The sequence below is a fragment of the Rhododendron vialii genome, chromosome 2a (genome assembly GCF_030253575.1).
Source record: "Rhododendron vialii isolate Sample 1 chromosome 2a, ASM3025357v1".
NCBI classification, from domain to species: Eukaryota; Viridiplantae; Streptophyta; class Magnoliopsida; order Ericales; family Ericaceae; genus Rhododendron; species Rhododendron vialii.
The window spans coordinates 7,270,746-7,290,448 of record NC_080558.1 but is presented as its reverse complement, the minus strand read 5'-3'; the positions used below and the strand labels follow the sequence as shown (position 1 = coordinate 7,290,448).

The window sequence follows — 19,703 nt, the reverse complement described above, 5'->3', positions numbered from 1 at the left end:
AAGAGGCTCATTTAGTAAATGACTAAGCTCAACTCGTTAAGGCTCGGCTTGAGCTCAAATTTTTGGTTCGTCTAGTAAACAAGCCAAGCTTAAGCTCGACAAAACTCGGCTCGTTTGTAGCGTCAAGGCAGCGTAAAAGATGAGGATTTCAAGTAAGGTAAAGACTTGAGTCAAACAAAAAGCGAACGGGTGCAGGAGTGCAAATCAAAGTCAGATAATGCGCAAGCGGGTGCTGAAGCGCGAACGTGAAAGCGTCTTTCAAAAATATCCTAAACAATTTAAATTCGCGATCGTGAGAACTGAGAGCGCGGAGCGCTAATTGAGAGTGGGAGCATAGCCCATTTTGAAGGTCAGGATTGACCAAGCCCCATCGAAGCGGTCCTGAGATGTTTCATTTGCAGGCTTCCAGCCCAAGATACCTGGCCCAAAACATGGTAAGTGAAACCTTGGGCTTGGTTTGGGTTGCCCAGGAAGATGCAGACTTCTGGTCCGGAAAAACATATGCAAGCGGAGAAAAACATATCAGGAGGATCTTAAAGAAAAAATTACTATTTAGGAAAAAGGAAAAGTGTCAATATTTTATTACGTAGAAAAAGAAAAAAAGGAAAGGAGAACTGAAAATAAAGGACATAAAAATTTGTCCAAGGTAACTAAATAGGAGTAATTCATTTTAAATACGGCCAAAAATATTCAAATTAAAAAGGAGTTTTTAAATATTTATCCTCAAATCTCATCCCTCGTAAGTTTTCATCCGTTGCTTTTTGAACAATTATGTTTCCATCCCCACTTTTAAATAATTCCAGGATTGCCCCTTATATATATAATATATGTATATATAGGCATGGACTTTGGGGACCAAAAAATAATTTTGAAGGTCCTCTAGCCTAATTTTAGGATAATCATCCCTAATTTGAATCCCAAAAATTTGGGCAATGAATTAAAACCGCCCCACCCCTAATTAGGATTCCAAAATTTCGGCATAATTAACTCACACAACCCCATCCCCCCTCCCCCCCCCCCCCCCCCCCCCCCCCCCCCCAATTTCCCAATTTGCAGTGGCGAGCACAAACCCGAAGCCGGAAAATTCCATTTCAATTTGCCGCAGCGGGACGCAAGCGGGATCCCTTCGCCATCCCCCAGCGACCTCGGTCGACGGCCTCACCTTCCATCACCACTTCGCCGATCAATCAGTCACCGTCGCCGATCAACTAGTCGCCATTGCCGCCGTTGTTGTACACCCTTAATCTGTTTTTCATTGCGGATTCGGGTTGCCGTCAATTTGATCTGCTTGTCGCCTTCCTCCATGTATATCAAGTGCTTCCAAATGTATAGAACAGAGAGAGGAGAAACTATTCAGTGCTTCCAATTAAAGTAATCTTGTCTATATGTAACTTATTTGTCATGTTTTGTTACAAATTCTTTATGTGTACAATAATATTGTTGTGGTAAAAAATAATATTGGGATTCAAATTAGAGACTGTGAATCATGAATAAACATGATTTTCATATTTTTTATCTTTGTTTTTCATGAATAAAACATGGTGTACTTATGTTTTTCATGGTGTATTCATGAAAAACATGGCCGATTAATTTATTCATTTTTTCATGATCGATTAAAATCATGGAGTATTCATGTTTTTCAATTAATTTATTCATGTTTTTCTGATTAATTTATTCATTGTGTTTTCATGAATAAAAATGGTGTATTCATATTTTTTAAATAAATCATGAATTTCCGTGAAATTGGTCGAACCATATTCACGAAAATTAAGAATTTACCAAATGTCACAAAAATTAAGAATTTAAAAATTTACGAAATTAAGGAGAGAGAATGGTTTAGTATATATCTATTAAAGATTTTAAATTTTGAAAATTCCCCCCATTTCTATCCATAAATCAACCCACGATTTTAGGTGACTATAATTATTAGAATTCCACTAATGTAGGAAGGAAATATACACCTACATATGAATATCTTATAAAAAGGGTAATATAGGTAATTCACCATCTAAAAGGATGAAAACATAACTGTTCAAAAAGTGCCGGATGAAAACTTACAAAGAGTAGAACCCGAGGACTATTCTTTAAGTCTCCCAATTAAAAATGGCTTTCAAGATACCCATGTCAAGAGTCCCTTCTTATAAGGATCTCATTATTTTATTAAAATGCGAACCTCCCTTTCTCAATCTAATTTCGATGATTTAAGCCGCTCAATGTGTTCAGAACGTGATTTTAAGGGTACCAAATAGGAATCAGCAAAAAAAAAGACCAGGAAGGGCTTCATCCGAGTAGTTTTGGTTTGTTTTTTATCGAACGATTCAAATAAAAACTGCTCAAATCAAGCCCTTCCCGGTCATTTTTTTTGCCGATTTCTCATAGATGCCCTTAAAATCACGTTCTGAACACATTGAGCGGCTCGGATCATCGAAATCAGATCGGGAAAGGGGAGAAATGAGGAGGTCCGCATATAATGTCCTCATTTTAAGGTCCTTACTTAAAGATTTCTACCCATGTCAAATCTCATCTAGCATAGATAGAATTTTTAGACCCCTCTCATGCGCACTCGTTTCCAATCCTCCACTATTGTTCAACTTTGAGACGTGAGCGCATCTCTCACTCATAAGAAGGCGCTTTGCCACTCTACCAAGCATGCTTTGGTTTTGGTATTTTTGAAACATGGGTGGGCACGTTTCACCTCCCTCTTCTTAGGTCGACCCCTGCTTAAACTTGTTTTTGAAGCTTAAATTGTTTACTCTTAAATTAGTCCAATGTTTGTGAACCATATGAGACCTAAGTACTCTGCGCGTAGTGTTCTAAAAAATTGATCCTGAAATAAGAAACCAAGAGAGAATGTTTATCTGGATTGCTTGAATCTTTGTCACACTGTTTCAACTCTCTCTTGACTTCTAGCCTTCTTGGCGTTTCTGAATCTATATAAGCAATATAGCCTTGTACTGTATGATTTGTATGACATGTTTCGTAGGATACCATTCGCGTTGAATATTTAGTCTTAACCGCGGAGGTTCTAAACAAATATGAGATATGTAGTACCCTTTGGATGTTAGTCCAACAACTCCAATTCGATTCTTATCTATCTATATAATATGGAGTAGTGATTTTTGAATTTTCTATATTTTGAACCATCGGATTTGTACATATTTTTTCTAGAGTTGAAATTTACGAGTAATAAGACTAGAAATATACTTGGAAAGAATGAATATTAGGAAGAATGATGAAAGAAAAACTAAAATTAATGTTTCCTAATCTTATTCAGATTTCTTATTTTCGAATTTTTCTTATTTTCCTAACAGTTACCAGTCCAAAACAATTATCGTGATTTAGGGTTGTCTCTCTCCCTCACACGTTAATTCCAAAAAATAGATTCCAATTTTGAATCCAAAACTACTTTCTCTCTCACACATACATTTTTTAAAATATATTCAGATTGCTAAATGTTTAGTTGGTTGAGTGATTGAGAGGGAAAAAACTGATTAATTATATATTTAGTTATTTGATTCATTGCAATATGTTGGTGGTAGCAAATGTATTGATTTTGTTGCATCTTGATTCTAAGTCATAGTTTTATCTTCGCCTTTATCAGGTTGAAAGTTGAAAATCAACGAAAATATACATGTGCCTATGTTTCCTCATTGGAGTTAATTTTTTTTTATTTAACTTAATTTTCTATAGTACATAACATAAGGGTGTAGGGCTCATCCATACTTAACAAAAAACAAGTTGTTGCAATGGATGATTACTTTGATTCAATGGTTTAGGCTCATTCTCCTCCTTTCAGTAAAGTACTTGCACTTTTTGCACATATTACACAATTATCGTGTGGATTTATTTACTCCTAATAACTGTACATTAATGTTTCAGTGATTTTTCAAAAAAAAAGAGAGAAAAATACCAAAACTTTCCAAATTCCGTACTAATTTGAAGAATAGATATAAGGGAGCGTTCCGGAGACACAAAAAAGGACACTCCATCTCAACCATTGAAGCCAATGGCTAAAATAAGAAATTCACAAAGAATTACTCTTGGCTGCAAAGAATTACTCATAGCCACAAAAAATTATTCCTGGCCTCGATGAATTACTCCTGACCGCGATGAATTAAATTTAGCCGTAAAGAATTACTCTTGGCTGCAATGAATTATTCTTGACAGAGAATTATTTTTGGCCGCATCAAATTGCACTTGGCCGCATCGAATTACTTTTGGCCGCATCGAATTCCTCTTGGTCGCACCGAATTGCATTTAGCTGTGAAGAATTACTCCTGGCCAAGCCGAATTACTCTTGGCCGCATTGAATTGCACTTGGCCGCGTTGAATTGCATTTGGCCGCATCAAATTGCACTTAGCCGCTACGAATTACTTTTGGCCTCATTGAATTGCACTTGGCCACATCGAATTACTTTATGGTCTCTCAATTTTTTGCAGCCAAGTGCAATTCGATGTGGCCAAGAGTAATTCGTAGCGGCCGGGAGTAATTCTTCCCGACCAAGAGTAATTCTTCGCGATAGGAGTAATTCGATGCGGCCAAGAGTAATTCTTCTCGGCAGGAGTAATATTTTGCGGCCAATAGTAATTCTTAGCGTTAGATTTTTTTTTTTTTTGTTAACTAATAGGTAAGAGAACAAAATTATTGTTCAATACAACTTGACCTATTGATTTAGATGATTTAGAGTTTCATGATCTGTCTGAGATTGAAAATTGTAGATTTTTTTTGGAACCTTTTGGTAGACAGAGTTTCAAACTCTACTTTTTACTTGGTTATATCATCATATATGTAATCTTGGAACTATTTTGCTTTTCTATTTTTCTAGGTCAATTAAGGAAACAAGTGTGATAGGGGGTGTCACTTTTGAGTGAGTGTTCGAGTTGGAATCCCATATGATTATACATTCTTAATATCTCTGATGCTATCCCTGAATGCAACTAACGGAATTAAACAGATTTGGTAACATGGTTGTGTTAAACTATTTTATAAACTTGGTTAGATGAACCATGTTTGAAGCTTATTCTTAAAATGAAAATTTCCAATCGAGAAGTAGATTTTGTTGGGAGAAGGAAAATTTTTCTAATTCACGGTTATTTGTTATGCTCCTCTCACCTCATGTGAGATGACATTAAAAAGAACCGTTATATCTAAAAAAAATCCTTCAGAAAAGTGGAGTTTAATATTTCATTTAGACTATGTTTAGAAAGCATTGCTCCGTGTCTTTGCCTTTAGGCACGGACAATTACTAGTGCTTTAATATCCGGGACAAACGAAATGAGCAAAATATATATAGCATATATTTTTGTGTTGGATTCAGATTAGTATCAAATTTTCCATCGAGCCATGAAATAGGTTCCCCGAAAGCAGTTACAAATCGTCGACTCCTTTCTTCCACTCCATCCTGAAGAATAACTAGGGCTAATTTAGACACTTTTTCATGTTCCAATCAAACACTTCCATTTTGCCAATTTGTTATTCTTTAAAGGAGAAGATTATGGGTTTGGAAACTGCTTTGCACTGGTTTACTCCAAGTGTTCTGTTATCAAATCCCTCACTCCATGAATTCAATGTACTGACACGGGCTAGGGATAAATGAGACTTGATTTAGGCTAAGTTCCGCTAAGGGTTTTTTTTGAGTTTTTTTTTGTTTTGTTTTGTCTTTATTCAATTATTTTTTTGCGTTTGTTAGTTTGGCGTCTAACTTCTGTGAAAATATCCAAGATAAAGTCCGGAACTTAGCCTTGTGTTCGTATTAGTTATGTTAATTTAGAATACGAGAAGGGGAATCTCAAGGGGTTGATTGGGAGCAAGGCATCAAGTAAGGGGCTGATACCCAAGCTCTTGCTGCTTCAACTCCAACACCAACCAAAAAAAAAAGATAAAAGGCCGCCGCGCTGAAGGATTGTCTGGTCGTTGACCTTACAATCCGAGATAGTCGAGGTGCGCACAAACTGGTCCGGACACCATGTTATCAACCTTACAATCCGAAATAGTCGAGGTACACGTAAACTGACCCGGACACCATGTTATCAAGCTTAAAAAGAGAACAGGAAAATAGGAAGGAAGACCATGGTAGGTTCTGGACCAACTTTGGCTAGGCCACCAACCCTAAAGTCTAGAAAAGATTTTTCCTCCCTCCACTATAGTGAAATCTTGGCAATAGAAGCCCTGTATTTTGCTGCAACTGAGTTTGTGAAAGGGCAGAATCTGTCACTGTTATTCAAGTTCTTATCAGATCTTGCTTTAAACAGCAAGGTAGCTTCATAGCTTCTGGAGATGGTTTTATGTAATGTAAATTTCCATTGTCAGCTTCAGTAAATGATTCCTATGTTTCAGACTTCGATGTCTCAGCAGAATGGACCAGTTTTGGATGATTACCAAAGTGGTCCAAGCCCATGATATAAGAAAACCATCAATGGGGTGGTCCAGAACCTTATATGAAAAAGCCCATGCCAGAAACTAAATACTGGATTGGCTGGACCGCTGGAGCACCACATGGCGGTGCTACCGGACTACTAAAAAAATTCACTTGTTTGTGGGCTTCAATGCTGAGAAGTTTATGTTCATGGATGTAGTTTGCGTGACCACTTCTGTTGTCCTTTTCTTGTCTATCGACTTATGTTTCTTCAAACTTGTATCATTCACTGCTCGGGACCACGGATTTTGCATCAAATTTGAACGGTTCAATGCTGGGAACGCCAGCCTAGACAACCGCCTCCCTTGTAAGGCGGCAGACCCAACACTGCCTCTCTTGTAATGGGTTGTTATAAAAGCTGTGAACTGTGTCCTACATGTTGGGGAGCTAGACAAGAGGGACCTAGCCAGACCCACTTAAGCGAGGGGGCCCGACACAGGGGATGTGTAGGCCCAATTCAGGACGGACTTGAGCCATAGCTTAACCCGACCCAACCTACAACAGAGTGGCAAGAAGTCGGCGAGTTAAGATTCATATGCAAAAGTTTCCCCAAACATCATCTAAGAGATTCGAATTCATGTCCTCCTGGTAACTAAACCACTTGGTAGAAGAGTGATTTGGTGTAATAATAGAAAAGTACAATCAAGAAACCTTTTGGAAGTACATTGCTAGCTCAGTTCATTTTGTTTTGCCCTCAGAATTGAGACTAATGGAAAGAGATAGAATAACAGGATTTCATGTCAAGGCTATATGTGTGTTGAAAAAGCTTCTAAATTCAGCACAGATGACATTGCGAGCTTTCTTGTTGTTCCTGAATTTAAGACTCTGATTTTGATTTACCGAAACAGGCGTACGATGTGACAAATTTCTTGACCGACCATCCCGGTGGCAAAGAGGTTCTGCTGACGGCTGCTGCTACTGGCCGGACATCTTCAACTGATTATTTTCTGATTTTCGAACCTTTTTAAGAAAAGTGTCTTGTTGGAATTGTGCGTTTTCATTTCGCTTCTTGAGTTAAGGAAACAAAACGATTCGAGTTTCCAATAACATAGTACTAGTAATTTTTTTCATTTATAGGTGAAAGCAATTTTTGATAATTCCAAAACAAACCTTGTTAATGATATTCACGGGCCGTGTTCCTTTCTCTCTTTTTTTCTTTATAAAACATCTTTCACTTTGAACGATTTTCATTTTGGTTCGAAAACATTTTCTGGAGTTCCTCAGGTCGTTTTAAAAAAAAAAAAAAAAAACAATTTATGAAATAGTTTTCGACTGACTGCTGAACAAGTTTTCAGTATTCTTTTGGAACACCAAAACAAACAAAATAGAGGAAACCAAACAAGCCACATACTCCTATTTCTGTTGTGACCTCGAGGATGCTGGTCATGGGAGTGCAGCTAGACTAATGCTAGATGAATTCCATGTTGGAGAGATTGATCAATCCTCAACGCCACAAAAAAATAACATATGCAATTCCAAAGCAAAACTTGGGACAACAAGGAAAAGTCATCGGACTTCACCACCCTCCACCTCCGGCAAGGGCGGAACTATGCTATGGCTACCATGGGCAGTAGCCCAGGTCACATTCCAAAAACACCACACACACAAAAAAAAAAAAATTTATATGTCAAGTTTTAGTTGAAAAAGTTTTAGCCCAACCCATTTTCTTCTGTAGCCCCACCAATCCATTTTAATTAGCCCAGCCTTCTTTCTTTGAGGAAAACCGAAACAAAGTCTTGATCGATTTAGGAAAAATCAAAACAAAAGCAAATCAAATTACACTGTAAACAAAATCCCATCCTTCTTTCTTTGAAAAATAAATTAAAATTACATCAACTAGCTAGAGAGATTGGAGTTATTCTGATGTGGAGATGAAGATCGGCGGCCAAATCAGCGGAATCGCGCCATAGTTAGCTAGAGTCCTGGACTAATTGAACGGAGAAGTTGGGGTTGGTTTTGCCTTTGAGGCAAACTTGTTGAAAATATCCACTCAGATTCGATAACAAATGATTTTTACTCTCTGAAACATTGTAGGGTACAACTTCAATAGTGTACGTTTTTTGTACTTTTATTTTGTTTACTTTTGAACATTTACGTATTCATGTATAAGTTTGCCTCTCTTTTTTTTCATATACATAAAATTTGGGTTAGCCCAGGGCAAAATTAATTCCTAGTTCTGCCCTTGTCCTCCAGCCGGTTCCTCGTCGCCCCACATATGTTTGCATTTCATATGCCTATGTGAATTTTTCAGTACAAACAATCATGTCGTATGCGGTGAAAATTTTCCTTTTGCTTTGTGACACTGTTTGAGAAAACGTAAAGTGAAAACATTGGAAGGGACTGGCATTCTTTTCATAAAAACGAAGGTTGTATCTAGCACACAAGGCTCTCATTTAGTATATCGTGATTTTAAAGAGATACTAGTAGGTAGACAGTCTTACTCTCACTTTCTCGTAAAGAGGAGAATGTTCAGGACTCAAATGTACGACACTGGGTGATCGCGAGTAGCACTTGGCGGTGCAACAGGTCGCATTAAGTCGAGGAGGGACGGGCGACACTCCCCAAGATTTCGAAAATTACAGGTTCTCCCATAGCAATAAAGGAAGCAGTATCTTTTCAATTAGCCACTCAGAAAATTCCCATTTCCCTTTAAATCTTTTATGGACCCTCACACGGTACAAATGTCTATTGTCTTTCAACTCTAGCACAGCAGCCCTCTTTTGTCCAGCCGCTTATTTTGAATTCGATGGCTCGTTTGATTTGATGGAATCAAATTGTGAGACTTGGAATGAGCCCCGTCTTAACTTAAAGAACACGTGTTACAACCCAATTTACAGTATATCGTTCCTGTAATAATCCTTGTCAAATAGTATCTTATGAACGAAAATTCCAATTACACAGTAAGCTAGCATAGCTAAATGATATACAATCTTCTAATTTTTTTAAATGATATACAATCTTCGAATTTTTTTCATCATAAAGCTTTTGACATTGCAGGTTACGAAATAAGGCTCAAGGTCCCATGTACCCCAATTTTTGTGTGTACCCATCATCCAAGTGGACGTTCTCAATCGTATGATCATGTGAAAATCTCACAACTTGAGGGCGTTCAAGTATGATCTTGCAGCTGAGAATCACTTAGTACATCACAACAAGGATACAAAGGACTGCTGGTCGAAACATGAGTCCATCTACCCAACCCAATTAATTGGAACAAATGACCAGTCCGATTTGGTTTGGCTCGGTTTCTCCGATTTGGTTTGGCTCGGTTTCTCCGTTCCGTAAAAGGAACTCTAATAACATAAATAAAAAGGACCCTTGTTTCCCCTTTCATTTCATTTCTTTCAGTTTCAATACCACCTTGTGCACATCCTTTGAAGTTCTGCAAAACCAATACAAAAACCAAACTGGTTGTCATCATCAAAGCAGACTAGATTTCTTGGGACCACTAGGAATACGACATGCTGGCCCAAAGCACATATAATTACACTCCCAGGGTTTGCCCCAGTGGTTCGGGCAGATACTTAGATTTTGGGAGTACTTCTCAAGATTTGGGGTTCGATTCCTCATGCACCGGGTATGTACCCTGAAGTAACTGGGGGCCGTGACTGATGCGGCCGCGCTAGCTCCTCCAGAGGTTTGGGTTATGCATGCGTGTCCATTTAATGGCCTAACTGTAGAGCTATTTCTCTGTTACCTTAAAAAAAAACACACATATAATTTGTGCATGCCATGTTACTGGATGTCATGTGTTCTTTCAATGGTAGCTCTCAAGAAAGCAACCCAAGGAGAGACAGTCTCTGTGTTTCAGGACTGATACCATTTATCACTTACCCACAAATCGGGCAACCAAATGGTGACTCATTCCAAACTCTACAAAAGGAACCAAACATGGAGTTGAATCGTGTCACATACCGTTCGATAAAATACCGTAAAAAGAAGTATGCAAGCTCGTTAATTATCATTCTCCACGTTGGAGTAGAATTGAATTTCCGAAAAGAACCAGAAAAACGTAGGAGTAGAATCATATCACCATTTGATTCTACTCCATATAGGAGTATTTGTCACAATTAGCACAAGAAGAATGTTTCCTCAAATCTTTTGTATAGACTTATTTTTGTTTGACCCGGTGTTTTCGTAAACTTTTGATCGATAATATACGAAAGTACCAGTTCAGGCACGCACATGGTTTAACGGCCAATACTACATGAAAACACCGATACAACGATGATGGATACAGAGGATTTGAGCTCGTTAATTATCATTCTAAGATCGGACATTTTGACCTATAAGTTTTTGCTTTACCAAGTTGAGTTTTCACCAACTTAACAAGCAATTGATCCTGAGGCTCAAAGAATACTCCATTTGTGGAGACCTCTGACTGCTATAATACAGTACTAATTAACTTTTAATCCCAACTATTGCTGGTACTAATTCCACTGGTTTAGTAACAAAGGATTTGGAAATCCCAAGGGTTTGGCCAAGTAGATATAAGAAAATAAATAAGTGTTTGTTCTCTATTAAGTTGCATGTTCTAGTCTCACGTTGTCAGTCAAACATTCCATACCTTGAGGCACGGTAGTTAACTTTATGCCCCGACACTAGTCAAGATACGCGTAAACTGACTCAGACATCCGGTTATGACAAGGGAAAACAAATGGTTTCGACTCTCGAAATTCTTGCACCCATTTGATATGGTGAGACAAGGCACTGTACATATATAGTGACAAGTGTACCACAATTTCAAGATTCGCCTGCACTTTAGTCAAACAGGTTTTTTACATGGTTAAAGTGTTAGTAAGACAGTCAAAAAGCACACTCAACATGGGGAACAATAAAATTCTTGATAGACCCCTCTAATTGGTAAGAAATCAATCAATGAGAGCCATGTCTGAATGTAGAAAAAGGTCATTGGAACTTTAAGATTCCTCAAATTCGTCTAAAACCCACTTGAATTGGCCCCACCATCTCTCTAAACACCATCAGTTCTTCCCCCCACCCACCCACCCACTCCCTAATTTCAATGTTAGTGGATTGCTTTGCTTCAAGCTATGCACTTTGTTGATTCTCATTTATGACCGGATGTTCGAGTTAGCTTATGCGCACCTCAATTAATTCCGGAGTCATAAAGTTAAAGATCGGGCAAATTCTCCGGTGGTCCTAAGGTTCGGAATGCTTAGCCTTCATTGCACTCAGGCATGCAATCTCGTAAAAGACAAGCACTCGGCCAAACCCCTCGGGTTTATGCACTTAGTTGTTCTCACACTAGTCTGAGAAAAACCAGGAGACACATCTACTGCAGCTATGGTAATGGAGGAGTTTTTTTTCATTCACCTAATGATTCCTGAATTCTGCTCCTCTTTATTTTCTGGTGAGAAATGAGAATATTTCATTCATTAAAACTGGAGATATCAATTTCCTGCTAAAAGAAAAAAGAAGGCGGCAAACTAATCCATAATATTCCTCGTAATAACATGAATTTCGTAAATAAACCAGCCAGACTGTCTTTATAATATTTCCAATAAGAATTAGAATACCATAAATACCACCACCATAAAGCATGTACATATGACCACCAATGCTATGAATTTCTATTTTCAAAATTTAATAATTCAGTAGTCGTAAAATTATTAACCAGATGTAAATGACAACTGCTAGATATTATCACATCGCGCATTGTAAATGACAACTGCTAGATATTATCAAAATTTAATAATATTTCTTTGTTGTTTGATGTTCTGATCAAACGCTCTCTCAGAACAAAAATTTTCAGCATGTTGATTGACCAAATGCTTCAACTTCTCAGCAGTTTTATTTCAACATGCTGTGTGATGTTGAGATCAAATGCTCAGCACCGCTGGATTCGGAGTTGGTGCTGTGCAACTGAGCAGCACCGTGCTGCACTGCTCGAATGCCGTTCGTTCGGCAATCCAACGGTTCAAATCTTATCTCGGCAATGAACGGCACAGATGCAACATGGGTGGAGATAAGATTTGAACCGTTGAATTTACGAACAGACAGCATCTGAACCGCGCAGCACGGTGCTGTGCGGCAGCTACACATCACCAATCCCCAGTGGCAGCGGTGCTGCCAAGCACCCCTGCTACCCTTGCTTGGTAGCACCTCCCATTCCCAGGTCCACAACCCTCAAAACTCCCGCACAACATTTTTCTCATACTTGCATCATTCAAATCTACCATGAAGAACCAAAAAAAGATTTTCTCGAAATCTTCAATCTGTCCAAAACCATTCTCTTATCTTTCCCTTTTCAAGCATTTCCTATGCCTGACAAGCTTGCAGTTGTCCCATTCGAAAGGGTAGTTCCATAAAGTCCAAAATAGTGTTTAACCAGACAAGATAAATGGTGGTGCCAAGAACAAAGCAATCCCACCACTAGTGACATCACCAACCATTCTCACAAGAGGCTAAAATATTAGGACAATGAATAGTAACAGCCTCATCTCTCAGTGAAGGGCCAGTACCACCCAAATGTTCATCAAAGGTGCTTTTTAAATCCTATTTCTGGGAGCTTGAATTATGATAGACATTAATGCTGCTCAAGGAGAAAGCTAAAACAATCCTAATGTGAACGAAATTACTACTGTAGCATTTTCTCTTTCTTTTCCCTTGGGTTGTTTTGCCTCGCAGAAGGACTGCTGAAAGTACAATATGTCATCACTTGCGCGGTACTTCTTGCTAATAAGTTACTGCAATACACACTACGTGGGTCACCCCTTATCTCTCACAACTCAACGAAAGTGTTTGTTGATGTCCTTACACACTACGTGGGTCACCCCTTATCTCTCACAACTCAACGAAAGTGTTTGTTGATGTCCTAACCGTAGAAGTTGTCATTACATGATTTGTTTGAAAGTATAATGTGAAAACACCACATGGTATTCCAGAACCGTCAAAACAATTACTCTTCCTGAACAGAAAACAAGCTAGCACATACTCCGAAGAAACGAAAAAGCTAAGGCGGGTTTGGCTCAAATCGCCTATTTGTCATTCTTTTCAATAAATAAGAAATGAGCAAAACCAGTATAAGGATTTATCGGTCGACTTCACTTCCACTTTCGTATTTGCTTACTGCTTGTTGGCCTTCTTCAGTAAGCAGTTGCTATGTAACCCTGGAGGTACCAAGCAATAAGCAAATAAACAATAGTACAACCAAACTAGCCCTATGGACAAGCTAGCTGCAAGCGTGCAACAAACAAGTTGATTGCCTCACATGAAGATGAACAGGCCAAAGATCAACTGAGAATCCTATACAAAAGATGAGATGAGAGGGGACAAAGACAAACACAGGTGGGGAAATGGGTCAATTTTATTGCAAAGATTCCATCACTACAGGTATAGACCTCAAGAGGGGAGGACAATACAGGACACAGGCAAAAAAACAAAAAACCTAAGTAAAATTTTTGTACCACCAAAACACTGAACTGACCTAGTTCATTGAACCCTAACCCTATTTCCCTTCCCCTCTGGGTCAGATGATCTGTTAGACAAAGAACCCTTGTTCTATTTGTTGTGTTAATCACAAGCTTTGTTATTGTACAGATCATTAGTCTACACTTAGACAGCCCTACTTTCTTTACAAGTAAAGAAAAGTGATGGGAGATGGATAATACCACCATCACTGCAGAAAACTACCACGATTCATGCAACCGAGAATACGGAACACCTAAGGATTCAGCTTTGCCCATTCGAAACATCCTGGCAGCAGCTTATCGTTCACGGGATCCAGCTTTGCCCATTCGAAACGTCCTGGCAGCGGCTTATCGTTCACGGGATCGAAGTTGTACCTGAAAGGGAAATTCATTTGGGAGACATGAAACAAACGGATGGCAAAAACATGTGAAATCCACAATTCGTATTTTCTGCCCAATACCCGTGTCCGACAGACAGTGCCGGCCCCGATATTTAGGTTGCCCAAGTCCAACCTCGTGCTTGGTTGCCCACTTAATATTAAGTTACAAAAATAGAAAGACATACAAGTCAAAAAAAAAAAATTTCAATGTTACATTTTGCTTTTAACTAAGCTTGAATTACATCAAAAAATCAAAATCAAAATACAACTCCAATTATATTGCTTTATGATTACCACGATCTAATTCAAAGTAAACAACTTTTCCTTGCATTTCTTGAAACAACTTCTTTGATTAAGTCATTGTACTTTAACTTATTCATGTACTCATTTTTAATTGAGATCACAGCGAATCTACTTAATCTCTCGTGTGACATGGATGTCCGAATGTAAGTTTCTATCTATTTCAACTAAGAAAAACTATTTTCCGCTGAAGCAACTGCAACACGAATATTCAACTATATTCGATAAGCAATCACATATCATTTGAAAACTACCATCTTCCCAATAAAATCTTATAATCACATAATTGAAAAACACATCTGAACAAAATTTGAACTTTTTAATTACACTTACTCTCAAAAAATTAAAGAAGTGAAATTCTTTTTTTGCTTCTTTAAAATTAAATGTGTAAGGTTTATCAATATAGACATTCTAATGTCTGTATGAGGTACTATAATCAAAAGGAACATGAAAGTAAAATAGTTTGACCAAAACATAAAAAGTTTAATAAACCCTTTTAACTTTTAATAGTAGTAGAAATCACATGAACAAATTAAATGAAAATAAGTAATAGTAAGAGGCTAAACAAATTTAAAAAAAGAAGAAGATATCTTACGGAAAGACAAAGATGAAGGGGCTCATAGGGAGGATCAAAAAACAGGTTGGGAGGCTAGCTTGCTACAACTCGAACCCACCCATTTTCAATGGAGAAAGATAACTTCACCGCTGGGCCAAAGACCCCATTTGTTTTTTATGGGCTAACTTTTATATTTATTATGTACTTCATGGTTAAATTTTTTTTTGGTTGCCCCTGGTGGGGGGGTTGCCCAAGCCCAGGGGGTTGTTGGGCTCACCTCGGGCTGGCCCTGCCAACAGATATAAAATGGGTATGGGTGCGGGATATGTGTCTTACACCAGTGCCCAATTAAGAAACTTGAATTCACGTTGGCTACAAAAGAAAATTTATAGCCTTCCACACATATCAAAGATACAAATTCCAAAATAAATCCGTATCCCCTTATACAGAAGAAATAAGTGTTCAGGACTGCGCCATACCCATATCCAACTTTTGGACATATATCCTTTTTCCCAAAAGCAATTAAGTTTAAAAAGGCCCGACACTTGGAAACGCAACACCCATACTCGAATCCATGTAACATAGAAGGATTTTTTTTTAGAGGAAACAAAAACATACTTGTCCATAAATTGCTTTTGTTGCTGTTCTTCTGGACCGGAGAAGAAATTGTCCATTTCGCGGGCCGTTGGGATGTGGCTTGGCATGGAATTCTGCACTCCCCCGCTGGCCGCAGTTGAGCAGGTAGGCCTAGTGGTAGAACCAGGGGTTCTGATGCTCTCTGGATCTCTTATCAAACTGCACGGTGTGCTCTCCCTGGTACTCCTGTCACAGATAAGATGCATTTCCCTTTACAAACAAACAGTCACAAGCCATGCATGTTGCAACAATAGATATACAGGAGATATACAGGCCGTGGTGTTTGCTGGGACTAATCGTAAATGAATATAAATCTCACTGGATATACAATACCACCAGATTTACAGCGGATTAAAAATCTCACACCCCTATAGTTTTGTACATTATTTTCAATCCGGGTCTTAAGTATTGGAACAAAACCACCGGATATTTGATCTGGATATAGACAAACGGGTCCATACTTATATGTAAATTGACTAGTACGAAACCTTATGCAACTAACAATTTTATGTGGAAAGGAATTCAAGGCCATCAGGAGCCTGTCAGTGCACTTTAAGGTGAAAGCTTTTTCATTTTCATGGTTATGACACAGAGGCGTTATCTTTCCATCTCTGATCCACTGCTGCAATTTTATTTAAGAGAACCCCACGATATATATACAAGATAAAAAGGAGGAAAGGGGGCCTACCAATCATTCAGAAGCTTTGCAATTTAAGACACCAATACAACAAATGCATTGAACATTCAGTTAAAGAGAAGAGAAGCCTTTTCTCCAGCTACAAAATTATTCAATCACCAAGATACCACAAATAATGCTGGAAGTGTGGTAACATAGACATACAGATAGCAAGAATAAGGTTCTATTTCCTTGGAAAATAACATCATGACCCTGGAGAACACTAAAACAATGCCAACCAACAAAACCCATAATGTATAAGAATTTTTTCCTCTTTTGTTTTGGGTTCAACGGCCAGGGGTATCCTAGCCAGCATACGCACACGTCGGCTATTTCCCTCCCCGGTCCAATCAGAGGCAGACGGCCATCCACGTTGGGTAGGGGATTCACAATAGATTTCTCTCTTGCGGACAGGCCCCAAGAGGTTGCCAAATTTTGAACTCGGATGTTTGGGCTTACAGTTCATCCTTATCCGTGTAGCCACTTGAGCTACCCATTGGGGTTTATAAGAATTTTCTTAAAACACAATAATGCATGAAAGTAAGAAACCATGAGGAAAGAACAGTTGAAGATAGTGACGCAAATGACAGCTTCAAACAGTTCAGAAATAGCTCAAACTGTGACAAGGCATATTTAAGGATGCTGAATTGTCACTGTTAGCCAATGGGCTCTAGCCCAGTTGCATCTCCTAGTCCTCCCCTTGTAGGTTGCCAAAGTTCAAGCCCCGTCGTGGCCATTTGGGGTTTCCGTTTCCCCGTGTACTAATCTACTAACTCTCCCACTAACCCCCGATAATGTATACAATCTTGCCAAAAAAAAAAATGGTCGCGGTTATGTAAATGCTTCCAACAACCTTTCATACTAAAAAAATCGCGTCAAGTAGTAAATGACAATGAATAGCCAATAGAACTCGAGGTTGGTGAGTGATTTATGTATCATTATGAAGTTAGAACTACAAAAAGATTATTAACCACGGCATTCAAAAAAAAAGTGGAAAATAGAATAGAATATTAAGAATATGCTAAGGGGAAAAAAGAATAAAATCGAAAACGAATCTGGCCCGTTTGGTTTGCGCGTCTAATTGTCTTATTTGTTTATTTTCGGTTTAAATCTAGACACAATTCAACCCAAAATAGGACGATAAGACAGTAAAACGAGATAATCAAACAGGCCTTCAACCCCACCATACACACCAGAAGGTAAAAAGTAAAAAAAAAATTAAAAAATATTTATTGGGTAATTGAATGCTATTTTTAAGAGACCAACCCCTAAGAAATAAAAAAAGGGCAAAAGTAAAGAACAAAACGGATTTGTTTTTAGGCAACAGAAACAGAGGACATAAATTCAGGCTAAGGCTCCGTTTCAGAAACCTTCTTAAAAAATAAATACTTATTTTAGAACTTCTCAAAGAAAAATAAAAAAAATTGTTCCAGAAAACTCAAATAAGCAGCTTATTTCATATTTTCAAACTTAAAAATAACGTAAATGAAAAATAAATTTTCAATTTTTTTTGCACCGTATTAAAAATCTCAATGAGATCTATCAAATAAGATCCATATTGATAGAAAAATTATTTGCGTAAACACATGATTTTTGAGCTTAAAGTTGCCTTAACCAAAAAATAAGTACGTACTTCTTATTTTGTGGAACAAGCCTTATTATTATTGAACAAAAAATAAAAACTTATTTAAGTTCCGGAAAGGGGCCTAAATAGGGAAATGGGGGAAAAAAAAAAACCTCATATTCACGTCACTAGCCCATAGAATAGCTGAGCAAAATTTGCAGGAGGGTGACCTAATTGACAACGAAGGAGTTTTTATACTGTATCAAACAACCCCACAAATGGTACCTACACCCACACATGCAGACTCAAAGACAAGAGAAACCCAAGATTGGTTTCATTTTCCTTCATTTTCAGAGGGACCAAACAGCGAACGCAAAAAAAGCCCGCAAATTTAGGACAAAACCAAAGGGGACGGGGAAAGAAAAAAAAAAGATGCTAGAACACAAATTTAAAACACAACTGCATCAAAATTTCATCCGAGAAATCGATCGAACGGTTCTTCGAACGGTTCTGGATGCAGTTGCATCAGTTGTGTTCCTAGACTTTCGGATGCCAAAAAAATAAAATAAAACCCACCCACCTCAAACCACCAAGAACAAGAAGAACCCTTAATTTGTTTTTGACACCATAACTCCAAAAGGACCAAAACAGGTATTCTGACTTTGATTGTGCCTCTTTTCACATTTTCTCAGCAAACAAACGGGGAAAAGAAAAACTTTTTACTTTGCAAGAAACCGAAATGGAAAAAACAAATGCAAAACCCACTTTCAACCCAACAAAAATATTCCACCAGGCCTGAAAATTTTGTCGAAAAAGCCATGCATGTGAATATCACTTTTCCAAATTTTCTCCGAAGCCAAACAGAACATAAAAAGACCCTCTCAAGTTCAAGAAACAAGGCAAAAACAAAAGAAAAGAACTAGTAATTTTTTTCACCCCAAAACTTTCCCCAAAGCACAAATTGATCCTTAGATTCTGGCCCTTTTTCACTTTTTCTCAGCAAACAAAACAGGCCCAAGAATACCCTTTTACTGTTAAACAGAGAAAACAGAACACAAAAAAATAAACAGGTAAAGGAAAAAAAAAAAAAACTAGTTAAACGAAAACCCACCTTTCTCTACCTTCAAATTCCAACACATTCTCTCCACAAGAAGCCTCACCACCACCTCCACCACCCAAATCACCATTCTTGTTTTCTTGAAAACTCTCTTCCAATTTCTCTATCCCCAAATTACCCCCCTCATCATTCACAAATTCCGACCCCACACCCAATCTTGATTTTCTCGAATTAGGGTTTGGGCTTAAGACAGGAGTTTGTTTAGGGCCCTGTTGTTGTTGTTGTTGTTGTTGTTGTTGTTTCTGTCTCTTGGAATGATCAATTGGGGGCTTTTCGAGTCTTCTGCTCCTCAGCTGCAGATAAGACCCTCCGGCGGCGACGGTGGTGGCGGTGGCCGGCGCCGGCGATGATTTCTGGAGGCGTTGCAAAGCTAGGGTTCTGGCTCGGGTTCGGACGCCGAGAGAGGACTGGGCGACTTCCATTAGCGCCACGTCGGCTGCTGTCTTTGCTTTCCTCAGGTACTTGCCCATCTACCAGCTTTGGATGTGAGAGAGGGAGAGAGAGAGAGAGAGACAGAGAGAGAAATGGAAGATTGGATGAGAGAGAGAGAGAGAGAGAGAGAGAGAGAGAGGAAGAGGGGGGTATGGGTTTTTGTTTGTGGGTTTGTGTTTTTTGTCAAGAAAGGGAG

At 38.4% G+C, this 19,703-nt stretch overlaps 1 protein-coding gene across 1 annotated transcript; it reads right to left on the bottom strand.

The window, feature by feature from the left end:
- Positions 1 to 13,725: 13,725 nt before the first annotated feature.
- LOC131318070 (cyclin-dependent kinase inhibitor 4-like) lies at positions 13,726 to 19,703 on the bottom strand. The gene is made up of 3 exons (XM_058347864.1): positions 19,070 to 19,703; positions 15,701 to 15,904; positions 13,726 to 14,221 (listed from the first exon to the last, which is right to left on the bottom strand). The coding sequence occupies exons 1-3, from the start codon at positions 19,543 to 19,545 to the stop codon at positions 14,101 to 14,103; spliced, it is 801 nt and encodes a 266-aa protein (XP_058203847.1). The 5' UTR covers positions 19,546 to 19,703; the 3' UTR covers positions 13,726 to 14,100.

Excerpts from the sequence above, each read along its gene's own strand:
- LOC131318070 (XM_058347864.1), bottom strand. The coding sequence starts at position 19,545 with ATGGGCAAGTACCTGAGGAAAGCAAAGACAGCAGCCGACGTGGCGCTA. Across the intron at positions 15,905-19,069 it reads GAATTTGAAGGTAGAGAAAG|GAGTACCAGGGAGAGCACAC; the intron begins GTGGGTTTTCGT and ends TATCTGTGACAG. Across the intron at positions 14,222-15,700 it reads CAAAAGCAATTTATGGACAA|GTACAACTTCGATCCCGTGA; the intron begins GTATGTTTTTGT and ends TTTCCCTTTCAG.